The sequence below is a fragment of the Helicoverpa zea genome, chromosome 3 (assembly GCF_022581195.2).
Source record: "Helicoverpa zea isolate HzStark_Cry1AcR chromosome 3, ilHelZeax1.1, whole genome shotgun sequence".
Lineage (NCBI taxonomy): Eukaryota > Metazoa > Arthropoda > Insecta > Lepidoptera > Noctuidae > Helicoverpa > Helicoverpa zea.
Genome location: NC_061454.1, coordinates 6,145,228 through 6,158,614, shown reverse-complemented (window position 1 = coordinate 6,158,614; position 13,387 = coordinate 6,145,228). Strand labels below are relative to the sequence as shown.

The 13,387-nt window shown below is 37.3% G+C and overlaps 3 protein-coding genes across 3 annotated transcripts; 1 reads left to right on the top strand and 2 right to left on the bottom strand.

The window, feature by feature from the left end:
• Positions 1-215: 215 nt before the first annotated feature.
• LOC124645911 (coiled-coil domain-containing protein 25) lies at positions 216-1,334 on the top strand. The gene is made up of 4 exons (XM_047185891.1): positions 216-410; positions 523-614; positions 691-837; positions 985-1,334. The coding sequence occupies exons 1-4, from the start codon at positions 338-340 to the stop codon at positions 1,294-1,296; spliced, it is 624 nt and encodes a 207-aa protein (XP_047041847.1). The 5' UTR covers positions 216-337; the 3' UTR covers positions 1,297-1,334.
• LOC124645906 (queuine tRNA-ribosyltransferase catalytic subunit) lies at positions 1,103-9,065 on the bottom strand. The gene is made up of 6 exons (XM_047185884.1): positions 8,700-9,065; positions 3,005-3,302; positions 2,690-2,933; positions 2,422-2,590; positions 2,119-2,313; positions 1,103-1,723 (listed from the first exon to the last, which is right to left on the bottom strand). Exons 1-6 carry the CDS (start codon positions 8,829-8,831, stop codon positions 1,526-1,528), a joined length of 1,236 nt encoding a protein of 411 aa, XP_047041840.1. The 5' UTR covers positions 8,832-9,065; the 3' UTR covers positions 1,103-1,525.
• A 1,542-nt stretch (positions 9,066-10,607) lies between these two features.
• LOC124646191 lies at positions 10,608-13,209 on the bottom strand. The gene is made up of 4 exons (XM_047186285.1): positions 12,926-13,209; positions 12,574-12,820; positions 12,142-12,330; positions 10,608-11,833 (listed from the first exon to the last, which is right to left on the bottom strand). The coding sequence occupies exons 1-4, from the start codon at positions 13,139-13,141 to the stop codon at positions 10,959-10,961; spliced, it is 1,527 nt and encodes a 508-aa protein (XP_047042241.1). The 5' UTR covers positions 13,142-13,209; the 3' UTR covers positions 10,608-10,958.
• Positions 13,210-13,387: the final 178 nt, after the last annotated feature.

Here is a 13,387-nt window from a genome sequence, read left to right as displayed (position 1 = left end):
GAGGCCTATGTCCAGCAGTGGACTGCGATAGGCTGATGATGATGATGACGGGAAGCGAATGAAACCACGAGGAACAGCGAGAACCGTATAACTTATTTTAAAACTGGCTATGGCAAAAGAGATTAAGTGTTCGTCCAGTCCAGTCAGTTTAAAGGTTCTTGATAATGCGCCATAAAAAAGTTATTATGTCATTTTCACCTATGTCAACGTCGGAATGGAAATACGACAGATGAGTTCTGACAGATTTTTCAGGTTCGGCAGTGGTATTGGAATCATATTTTGTTAATTTTACAGGATTGAACCATTATACACATACAATCAAAGGAAATTTGCAAACATGGTGTTTTATTTCACTAGTAACGTAGTATCTCCAGCTGTTACTCTTTTTATGGGTGCTGATAAACATGAAAGTAAGCATACATATCAGTATCATAACTTAAACTGCTTTTATATAGCTCACCGGATTCTAGTTTCAAGCTCCTCAGAATTATATGAACGCACACTTCCACCTGTTGCTTCCAGATGAAGACCTCATAAAGTGGGGTTGGCCTGAAGACGTGTGGTTTCATGTAGATAAAGTGTCATCAGCCCACGTATACCTTCGACTGGCTCCCGTAAGAATACTATTCAGTAAATTATTTAGGTAGATCATTTTCCTCATTATCAATACAAATATTATTTATCTTTTAGGGACAAACTATAGATGACATACCTAACTCAGTTTTGGATGATGCGTGTCAGTTGGTCAAAGCAAATTCTATTATGGGTAATAAAATGAATGATATTGATATTGTGTACACAATGTGGTCAAATTTGAAGAAAACAGCTGGCATGGAGGTAAGCAAAAAACTTTTATGACTTGATTGTAAGTTATCTGAGTTACGGGAACAGGTATAATCTCAGTGGTTTTTTCATAAATAAAGGTAGGCAACAAATTTTTTTTATATTAAGACCACTGCTTAATGTATTTTATTCTTATTTCAGGCTGGCCAAGTAGCATTTCACAAAGATAAAGATGTCAGAAAAGTGAGAGTGGCCAAAAGATCTAATGAGATAGTTAATCGACTGAACAAAACAAAGAAAGAATCATTCCCAGATTTAAGAATAGAAAGAGAAACTAGAGACAGATTAGAAAGAGAAGATAAGAAGAAACTTTTAAGAGAAAAGAAAGATAAGGAAAAGGAAGAAGAAAAAAGAAAGAAGGAGGAGGCAGAGTTAAGAAGTTACTCCACTCTAATGAAACCAGAAAACATGTCTACTAACTATGATGGGAATGACTCTGATGACTTTATGTAATACTGCAATAATATAAACATTTACAACACTTTTTAAAACAGAGGACTTTTATTTATATGCTTTTTGGTTATCATTTGTTTTAGTTCCATGAGCCACATGTTTGGGCCTTAGAATATTAAGCTGGTGTTACTTCCAGCTTTTATTTCTGAGATCTTCAAAGAGTAGTTAGTGTCTCTGATTGAATAGCTTATCATATTTACCTTCATTTAATTATTCTTTATCTGTAAGACTAACTTAATAATGGAAGGAACAGCTTCAAGGAAACAGTTGAATAGTTTTTAACCAAGTTTATTCCAACTGAACTTAATGATTCAATAACCCATTTTGGGTACTCACAATCGGTGAAATATTCACTAACAAACTTTTGGACAAACTGGGGAAATGTCCCGTTTTCAATATTTTCTCTCATGGATCTCATTAGGTTCATCTGAAAAGATCATATTATCATTACGTGTTATATTGTTGAGTCTAGAATCAAACAAGTTAATAATTAAAAACATGACTATCTGTCACAAAGCTCCATTAAAATGAAAGCTTCATTAAATCATTGCTAACACTTTTTATCTTGTTGACAAAGAAAGAGTCAGCAATAGATTTAAAGAAGCTTTAACTTAAATGGAGCTTTTTGCAACTGATGGTATGTATGTCAATAACAATGTGCCTGAATAATCTAAAAAGTAATAAGTTGTTCTTTATGATTGCATCCTAAACAAGTAGCTCCAGGCCTATTTATTGACATACTAGGTCACATAATTATTATGAATCTGGTCAGTTGTTTCACATAAAAAATAAGGATGAATAATTTCCAGTGAATTTCATTACCTGATAAGCAATATTATGCACTGAGAGAAGGTGACAAGCAACAGTTTCCACTGTCACTATGCTATGCAAGTATGCCCGAGTGTAGTTTTTGCAAGTTGAACATGTGCAATCCTTTTGAATGGGATTTAAATCTGCTTCATATTGTTTTTGTTTTAAATTCAATTGACCATTTGAAACAAGAGCACAGCCAAATCTCTGTAACATAAATGATCTACATTGTACAAAAAAGTAAAAATGAAAATATACATGTTTATAATTTAATGGGAATGGTACATAAAGATGTAAATATTATTAACAACTTACTGCAGTGCGGGTAGGAAAAACACAGTCAAACATATCTACTCCAAGAGCAACACAGACTACAAGGTCTATTGCCAGACCAACGCCCATCAGATACCTGGGCCTATTATTGTCAAGTATTCCTGTGCTCAAGCTGACCATTGGCCAGAAGTCATCTTTAGCTTCACCTCCACTAAAATGAAATAAAAAAACGCAATATCAAATCAAAAATGGATAAACGCTTATTATGGATAAACAAGAGGTTGTTGTCCACATTTAAAACCTTTTTTACCTTAAACCTCCAATGGCAAATCCATTGACATCCTTGGTCATGTGTTCTTTTGCACTCTGAGATCTTAATTCTGGGTTTAGCAATCCTTGAACTATAGGAAATATGCTTTGTTCTGTAGGCCTCTGATGTGCAGCCAGACAGCGATCTAGCCATCTGCTTGTCCTTTCTGTAGCTTCCTTTATACGGTCATAATCTTGGAATGTTGTCTGAACAACATCATCCAACTGCATAATGATGTCAGCACCTAAATGTTCACAATTATTTTAATACATTTTATGAACAAATATTTGACACAACTGCATTACGAGAACATACCTATACAATTTTGAATTTCAATAGATTTCTCTGGAGTTAACATGATCTCAGAATCATCATAGGGCGATCTAAATTTGACACCCTCTTCAGTTATTTCAGCTAATTTGAGAAGTGATACCATTTGAAAACCTCCAGAGTCTGTCAGCAGTGCCCTGTTCCAACCCATGAAGTTATGAAGTCCACCAGCTTTTGTCAAGACTTCTGTTCCTGGCCTATTCCCTAAATGATAGGTATTGCCTAGTATTATCTCGCAGTCCAAATTTTCAAGTTGATCAGGTAAAAGTCCTTTCATTGTTCCCTAAAATGATAAACTTGTTATGAATGAAACTTTACATTAAATTCTTGACCGTTATTTGAAGCTTACTAGTTTGAGATAGGCACCTACGTGTTTTCCGCTTTTATCTCCGTCCTTTTCTACCCCATATCTTGCATCTCTCTCGCACACCGACCAGTTTCACTCCCCACCAGGCAGGAGGCGACGAGTGTTCTCGGCGGCCACAGTTCGTCATTGGCGTCTTGTTTTCCGCCCGAGAAGGTTGGTCTAACCAACCGCTGTAGTATTTCGTTGAAAAATAAACTCAGTGCTCTCGCAGAACACAGGTGAGTTTATAATATTTTATACAATTTGTTAACGGTTTTACCGTTCGATATTCGATTTTGCGAAATCAAGTGTTAATATTTTGTACATCTACCCCTTTTTTGTCACGAGTTTCTCCCGTGTACTTTTTTTTTTTCAGTAATTTGTTTTCAGAATGAGTGACCTATAAAGCAAATACAGATGCGGTAAATAATAAAGCTACCACAGCCCGTGCACGTGACTATGGAAAAGAAAGCAAGCCCGAAGTTCCTAAGGCACCTGTGGCCCTAGTTCAATCCTGCAAGGCGTTCAACGGTTTGACAAAAAAGAATGGTGTGAGGTGCGGTCCAACCAGCATCTCCTTAGTTCGGACTGATCACTACCGCACTTGAAGAGGGCTGATGGTGTCAAGAAAGCTTTTCGGCCTTGAAAGACTTGGTACGCTCCCCTCGGACTGCCAGTAAGTCTGTTAGCCACCCCCCATGGGGGTCGGCTCATTATCACGGCGTGTGATGGTTTTCGGCCTTGAAAGACTTGGTACGCTCCCCTCGGACTGCCAGTAAGTCTGTTAGCCACCCCCCGTAGGGGTCGGCTCATTATCTCGGCGTGTGATGCTTTTCGGCCTTGAAAGACTTGGTACGCTCCCCTCGGACTGCCAGTAAGTCTGTTAGCCACCCCCCGTAGGGGTCGGCTCATTATCTCGGCGTGTGATGCTTTTCGGCCTTGAAAGACTTGGTACGCTCCGCCTAGGACTGCCAGTAAGTATGTTAGCCACCCCCCGCAGGGGTTGGCTCATTTTCACGGACCCGCGCAGGGTACCAATCTTGCATGTTGCGAGACGCAGCATCATTACAAAGTGGGGACCAGTAAGTATACTAGCCACCCCCCACAGGGGTCGTTTCATTATCACGGACCCGCGCAGGGTACCAATCTTGCATTTTGCGAGTCGCAGCATCATTACAAAGCAGGGACCAGTAAGTATACTAGCCACCCCCCGCAGGGGTCGGCTCATTATCACGGACCCTCGCAGGGTACCAATCATGCATGTTTCGGGTCGTACCATCATTGCAATCTACCCTCGCAGGGTGGCTATTTGGATCGACTTTCGAAGAGTCGCCATTATAACCTTCCCTCGAAGGGAAATGGTAATCACACTCACGCTGAATGGCGTGTGACGCAAAACTCTAAAAGCTCCCTTGGGACATCACGAGTAAATTACAATAGGAACCATGTCCAACAGACGAAACAAAGCGTCCAGGACCGCAGGCGGACTTTGATGCGTCCAACAAGGCACGTAAGTTATGACTTTCGAGGCGGGTTGCCTAACATTATATCAAGACCAATGGAAAGAAATGGGAGCTCCGCCTTTCTTGTCAAAAATAATAACTGGGTATCGGATACCATTGGCCAAAAGCCACCTTTGATAGATAATGCATGATTTGACCAGAGAGTCCAAAGAGATGGATGTCGTCATATCCCAAATGATAAAACAAAAAGTTCTATTGATAGTTGCAAATTCTGCCAGCTTTCTTTCCAATATGTTTCTTGTGCCCGAAAGGCGACGGAAAGAACTGTCCAATACTCAATCTCTAGGTTCTCAACAAGTTCATAATTACGGAACCCTTCAGTTTAATAAATGTTTTTCGGGTGCTAGAGTTTCTTCAGAAAGACGAATGGCTGTGCAAGTGGATCTCGCCCAGGCTTACTTCTACCTTCCGTTAGCCGAAGGTCACAGACATGTTCTTCGACTAGTATACAGAAGAAGACTGCTTCAGATTACGTGCCTACCATTTGGCTTAAGCACGGCACCCAAGACCTTCGCCACAGTGACCAATTGGGTGGCTCAAACTTTGAAAACTCAAGGGTTACTTATAATTGTGTATCTCGATTTTCTGGTGGCTCACCAAGATATATTCGCCTACTTTGGGATCATTTGCACCACGTTTTGGATGGCAAGTGAATAAATCGCAAGCATTATCAACAAGATAATGACAAAACGCACTACGTGACAAACAGCACGACAAACTTAGAAGGCCTGCATAGCTTGATAGGACTTTTAAACTTCGCAAGTTTTTGTTGTCCCATACGGCAGACTGCATTACCGGGCTCTCCTCATTTTCCTCAATGCAGTGTTAAACAGCAATCTATACCTACCCTATTCATGGAACCGTGAGCCAAACGGTGAACAAACCATAAAAAGGGTTCTTATAAGTCACGATTGAAGTAATGATCATATTTTAAAAAAAATAACTACGAAAGTAATATACTGACAACATTAGAAATTATATTTTAGAACGATGTCTGTGGAACTTATGCAATCTTTTCAAACTTATATGAAATCAAATATAATAAATGCCGTAAATTGTTTTCTTAATTTTAATTAAATATGTAGTAAATCGTTTACATGTAAAAGGAATCTAGAAGTCTTGACTGTCATACATAGAACCCTACTTAATTGAAGACCACAGATACTAAGAACATTTTACATAAAAATGTGACGTTTTTGTCATCGGTCGGGTTATACCCACCATTTTGAAAAGTGTCATTCTTTGGTTACATTGTGGGCTCACGGCTCGGTGAATGGAGTATAGCAATGTTGAACCTACCAGCAGATGCCTTAGCAGATCTAAAGTGGTGGCTGATCAGCTGCCACCAAACCTTGGATATTCATACGCCACTTCCCTGTCACCTTATAACCACGGACGCCTCCGATGTAGGATGGGGGCACAACTGAACGGAACTCCCGTAATGGGTTCATGGAACAAGAGAGAAAAAGGCTTTCACTGCGATCTGAAAGAGATGCTTGCAGTATTAACTGGATAATCACGGCGAGTTGCTAAGGAGATCAACAGCCATTTTTCAATGCAAAAATGGGACTGCAGTGTCATATCTAAGAAATCAAGGTGGCACCCTATCAAGGAGCCTACCGAACTTGACGTACAAAGTATTCAGTTATCTCGAGCTGTATCAAATCTATCACGTCGTGAATCATATACCAGCCCTATTCAACAGTCATGCAGACCATCTCTCCCGACACAAACCTCCACCGGAGGGGCATCTTGTATCAGCAGTGGACCTATTTCCCTCGAAGCGAGCCCAGGGATACATAGTTGTGTACTACGTGCCCCTAGATCTGAAGGACCCGAAAGCGGGGTTCCACGATGCCCTTTTTCTCAAGTTTGGACTTACCCGCTAGCATGGGTATTACCGCCACCTTACCTTATACCGTAAGTCCTCAGTCATCTCAATTCAGGAACGGGAGTTAATCTCATAGTAGTTCCTTCGGTGGCACCAGGTATTTTGGCGAGCAGATTTGAAGTCCCGATTATTAGCAGTGATGAACCTCGAGCAGAAACCGATAGACACAGCAACGGGGATACCCCCTGCCAAGGTCAAGGAAATGGGGAGGGGGGGGGGAGGGACAAGGAGTCTCTCCGACTGAAGTCTTCTTCAATCCACACGCAAGACTTATCAATCAGCTTGGAGTCGATGGTTAAATTGGGGCGAAAAGTATGAAATTGGATCCTATGAATCCTTGAATCCCTATTTGGACCTATACTTACCCAATTTTTTTTTTGCGGACTTACACATAGTAAATAAACTAGCATACAATACTATTTTATTACACAAGTCAGTTATAGCTACACTATGCAATGCAGAAACCACTGGAGAGCTAGGTTCACACGTTCTAGTCGGACACATTTTAAAATCAGTAGCGCTGAGCAAACCTGTTCCCCGGGAAGCCGTCCATCTGGAATATTGACCAATTGGTAACCTACTTAAGTGCAGTAAACGTAGACAAGAATAATCCTTTTGCAACTTCCAGGCACACTGCTGCTCTTTCTTTTGCTAGCTTGTTTCGGAAAGGCGAGTCCATGATCTTTCCTTGCTTGCAATAGACCCAGAACATTTCAAAAACAACAAAGATAATTTAATCTTATGGCCAGTCTTTGGCTCTAAGACCGACAGTTCTAGTCATAGGCAGTCGGGTTGTTGTTTGATGGATAATCAGGAAAATATAAATCTAAGTCCAGTGTATTGGGTCAGAAAGACTAAAGCCTTGTTAGAAGATAGACGGACATCGGCTAATTCCTTAAATTTATTTATATCTGTTAGAGGCCAACTAAAGGCAGGCACCCGAACGATGATTGCGGGTGGATTAAGACATTGTTAAAAGAGGCAGGAATAACTACAACCCCAGGAAGCTTCCACTCGGCGGTAGCGTCAAAATCTGTGTTGACAATATACCTTTGGACGATATATTAGCCAAGGGTAATTGGCGATCAGGCAATACATTTGCCCATTTTTACAGAAGAGAAAGATACCCACTAAATAGAAGTAGCAAGTTATCTCGATTATTTAATTAATCCAGCTGATTAATGTCTATATTTTTGTTACTATTGTTATTAAGAAGTATCGCAATATTTTTGTTAATTACTATTAGAAAATGAAATCAATTTTGCTTTTGTTCTTGCATCTCTCTTTTAATTTTTATTACTCATCCTCCGAGCCCCTTTCCCAACTATGTTGGGGTCGGCTTCCAGTCTAACAGGATGTAGCTGAGTACCAGTACCAGTTAACTTTTATTACATTAGTATTCCAGGACGCAATACACATACTTACATGTGATTACTCGTTTACCTAAGTACCTATTTACATACACAATTTCATTGTGCTTTTACTCACATTGGCGTCCACTTCCACCAGGCGATAACAAACACGTCTCAAACTAGTAAGCTTCAAATAACGGTCAAGAATTTAATAGCAGCGTTTTACCTGAAATAAAACGCATATTAAATACTTACCTTATTTGAAGCTTACATTTTAATTTCTGCCTGGTGTTTTCGACTCAATGACGAACTGTGGCCGCCGAGAACACTCGTCGCCTCCTGCCTGGTGGGGAGTGAAACTGGTCGGTGTGCGAGAGAGATGCAAGATATGGGGTAGAAAAGGACGGAGATAAAAGCGGAAAACACGTAGGTGCCTATCTCAAACTAGTAAGCTTCAAATAAGGTAAGTATTTAATATGCGTTTTATTTCAGGTAAAACGCTGCTATTTTGTACTGTAATTTACATTTTGTAAATTATACACAATTCGTTCATTCAAAGGTTTCCTACCTGCGTTCCAACAGGCATGAATACAGGAGTTTTAACTTCGTAATGAGGCAACTTCATCAGCCCAGTGCGAGCTTTGGATACTTTACATTCTGCTTTTACATGAAATGATAGTGCTAGTGATTTTGCGCCCATTTTAAGTTTTTTTTTGTTGGATCCTCTAAAGTGTTCTCAAATTTCAAGAAGATCAGGAACCAATAAGGTAAATAACCAAATATAATAAATAATATAGAGCCACCTAATTAAATATCACAATATATATATAGGTCTAATACATGAATTATTTAGTTTTACTGAGAAAAAAAAATTGTATCGTGCAGATACACAACACAACCCACCCACGATAAAACCATAGATAGACAGGGATATTTTTTTATTTTATGTAGGCTAGAGTATTTCGACTATACCACCTAGTCTTTCTTTCAAATGTAAACCATAGAGGACTTAGGCATGTCATAGACGTACCTAAACCAAGAATCAGTAGGTTGGGTATAGAGAACAAAGTCAGGAACATTCCTCAGTTTTCAGAATGTGTTGAAAATTGTGGCCATATATTAAAGTAACAAGTAACAACATCCCCATTCGGCTACATCATAAAAACCCGTTCAGTTCATATTCACAGGTCACACAGGTCAAAGCCAGTGCCACAGCTTTATGATCTTTTAATATAAGTATGAACTTTAATTTAATTAACTGGCTTAGCGCGCAGATTTTCTTGACGTGATAACCTCCATGTAGTATCCTGTGTGTGGGGCACACCCTGGACGTTCTATTCATTTGCGCAATATTATGACATTAAAAACATTGTAAATATGTATTGTAAATATTAGTATTATGACATTTTCTAATTTATTAACCATGTAGAGTTAATATTTTTAAGTGCACTATTTTTATTGTTATATTCTCTAGTTAAGGTCTCTCAGACATGTGTGTTCTCACCTTTATTGTTATCAACGTTTCGACCACAGAGTGTTAAAGTATAAAAATCATTTTTTCAGTTAACGCCATCTTTTGAACAGATTAAGCTTATATTACCCACTTTGTTAATGCAGCTACATATAGCATTTCATACCGAAAGTGAACTCTATTGCCTTAAACTTAACGGAACTCTAACATGCTACAGTATACTTTGCAAAAAGTTGACTTGGGATCAGTGATGAGAACACAGAACATATATACCCTAAAGGGAAGAATAACGACTCCGTACAAATTTTATGAGGAAATTTTTCCTTACCGGCCGGCGCCATCTATATTCCGCCCACGAAAACTAGAGAGTAGAAGCTAGGGCGGGAGTTTCAAACTACAGTATATTCTATAGGTCATTTTTATTGCATTTTATGCACAAGTACAGGGGCCCGATTATGGCTGAGCAAGATTATCACATTTTGCTCAGCAATAATCGACATGAAACACAGTGTACTTGTGCATAAATTGCTAATATTTATCTTTATAGAGCAGTGCAGCAGTGTAATAAAAGGAAGATTACAGTACAAGAGTTTTTTATTTAGCATGTTAATAATTATAATTTATTTCCAGAAATAGGGTACAAAAGGTGTTCATAAATCACAAGTATGTGCACCTATGTAATGAATTTTAAAATACATGAATTTAATCAATTTAGGTAGGTATTTCAGACATTTTCGTCCAAAATAACAAGTATGGATGGGCCTATTGCATACAATTTCAACATCAAAACATAAACAAACAAAAATTCTAGTTAGTTTTAAAGTGTTACTATTATAAAAAACAAGACTATGTTATTATACAATAAAGAATACTATCGATTTGTTTAACAAACAACAAGTTTACAGACATGGTTTAAATTATTCTATCATATTGTGTAATAAACGTTGGTGTTATTTCTTCTTTATTATAGAAATGATTAGGAAGAGAAAGACACTAGACCAATTATATTTTGATATTTACAAACATTTACTACACAACAAAAGCTATATATCAATGTATTTCGTTCCGGGCTGAAACAAATTTTTGAAAAACGATCTTGCCAAGTTTTAACATTAACACATACACACATACACACATATAATATTAGTTAAGATATTTATTTATGCATAATTATGTTCATTTTTCTTTTTAGTGCAGATTTACATGCATCTTCGGAATAAATTTTGTTTTTTATTATGCAATATCTCTTTATATTAATATGGAAGACACTATTTATTATATAATTTATATTTAATTCTTTGTGCTCCATACAATTTTCGAGGAAGACATAATTTATAGAGTCCTTTAGTAATTGTGTTATTTTTTTTTTATATTCTCTTTATACGCCTCTTTTTCTAAAAAAATATTAATTATGTTTGCACTTTTTTCTACACAATCTATTAAATTTTTAGAGGCGTATGTAAGAGAATTTTTTACCGAATCATAATTTTTAAACTCTATAAAATTATGCACTTCTTCTGGTGTTTCGGAGACTAAAATATTTTTACAGTTCTTACAAATATTTTTATATTTTTTAATTATGAAGCCACAGACATAAGCACATGCTTGTAGTTCGCTACTTCCTTCCTCCAAATTTTGTTCCAGGGAGGAAATAATATTTTCTTCAATTTCATTTTCTATAACAGACTCCGATTGTTCAGTTTCAGTGTGCATGTCTGTGGCTGGTGTCAATAATTTTTTAAAATTGGTAATTATGGCACTGTTGCTATCCAGCTCACAATTACCTGAGCTAGTATGTGCCATGTTGCTTATTACAGCTGTTTTTAATCCAGCAACGAATTGTGCAACTGTTGGGTTGCTATTGGATCCACAGTTGAATCGAATGCATCCAAATAAATTTTCAAGAGGATCCTGCTGGAATCTTCTCGTGGATAAACTTTTAACTGTAGTATGTTTGGCACTTAGAATTTTCCAAACCATTTCTAACCCATTGAGGGTCCAAATCCAGCCATCTTTTGATGGGGGATTACCCCTGCATCCCAAGAATTCCAGGGTTTTAAAAAAAAATTTCATTTTATCGAACATTTGGAGATGTCCTGTATTGTGTTTTATATTTGTGGAAAATATTTTTCCTCTCCTTAAGTCTGGTGTCGACGCGTTTACACCATCAAACAAATCGTCCATGCTTGAAATTAAATTAGCCGTTGCCAAGGCTTCAGTCGGCATGTCTCCTGAAAATTCACAATAAACAAATCAAATCAATATGAGTAAGCATATTACTAACTAGCTTAATAACTTCGGATATACTGGCAGCAAATGTACACATAATATACATTTATTTTATACTTTACTTTTTATAAATTGTGAAGTTTCGGCTAGTTACTTGCTCAATACAGGATTAAGTAATAATGTTAAAAGCACAATATAATTATTTGTTGGTTTTATCCTTTATCAAAGACACAACCCCAGATAACCATACTGTTGAAACAAATATAAGTATCATGCAACTATGATCTGAGGAATAAATCAGGTTTCTTACCTCCAGCTATTTTAGTATATAGTCCTGCTGCAACTGAGTGGCTTAAAACTTGTGCCGCAAGTTTTACCCTCATTTTTTGTTTGGAATTAGGCTCAAGGTGTTGTTTACTTAGGCATGGTGCAAACACAAAATTGGGATTATTATTGTCCAATTCATAAAATTGCTTGATGTGGCTCCATTTAGCGACTCCTGTAAAGTAATTATTAATAGTGTTATAATTAACTATTTTATTTATTCGTCACAAGTCAATTAAAACATAAAGTACAAAATAAATATCCAAAATTAAATATAAAGTCAACTATTCTAAGAAAATAACCCGCCTCTTATCGTTCCCGGTGTTATAATTACTTGTACAAAAAAATATTATGCTTTAAATGTACATATTTATTATTAAACAATTATTTTTCTAAAACTAAATAACAAATGACTTACCAATTCCTTGTTGGTGGTCTGATGTTATATTGGTCCTAAATCTTACATGATATTTCATGAAAAGATTTCTGAAGCACTTCAGCAGGTGTGGTGTGTCAAATAGAGTGACAATTTTGTGATTGCTCACTTCTATGAAGGGATTCTCAACAGAAGCTCCTAATTGACATAGAGCTCTCTTGTTGACTCCATCCAAGTCACAGACTGAAGCGCATATGTTTATCCCAGCATCAAAGCAACAATTTAAAACCTGAAAGTATTATAAGGGAGATTAGCAACAAATAAACTAACATCATAGTTCAGCAAAGAGTTAAATCAGCATGATCATCATTGAATATGAAGAAGCAATGCATACCTCCTTAATCAAAGCTGAAAGTCTGTCAGCTGTGACAGAACCGCTTGATAAATAATAAGCCACTGGCTGCTTAAAATGTTTCCTGACTCCAACTATCATAAATACAAGGGCATATGAAGCTGGCTGTGGAGATCTACCTTGTGTAGCATGGTCTTGAAACCCTTCAATTAAATCCGTCTTCGAATTGTACCATAAAGAAGACGGATCACAATCCATACAAAATTGCCCCACGTCCTATAACAATGTGACGTATCTCAAAAAAAAGATAAAAATGTTTAAAAAAATATGGCATACTCTCTAATTCATTTTTTTTACACCTTCATACGAAAAAAATGCTTTAAAAATTGTTCAGGCGCTGTTATGAAAACATCGTTCATAGAACTATTAATGGACTATTTTATTAAATTATTTTTTTGTTTGATAGGGTATACTTCACAGGTGGTCCCATAGTCATCAGGTCAG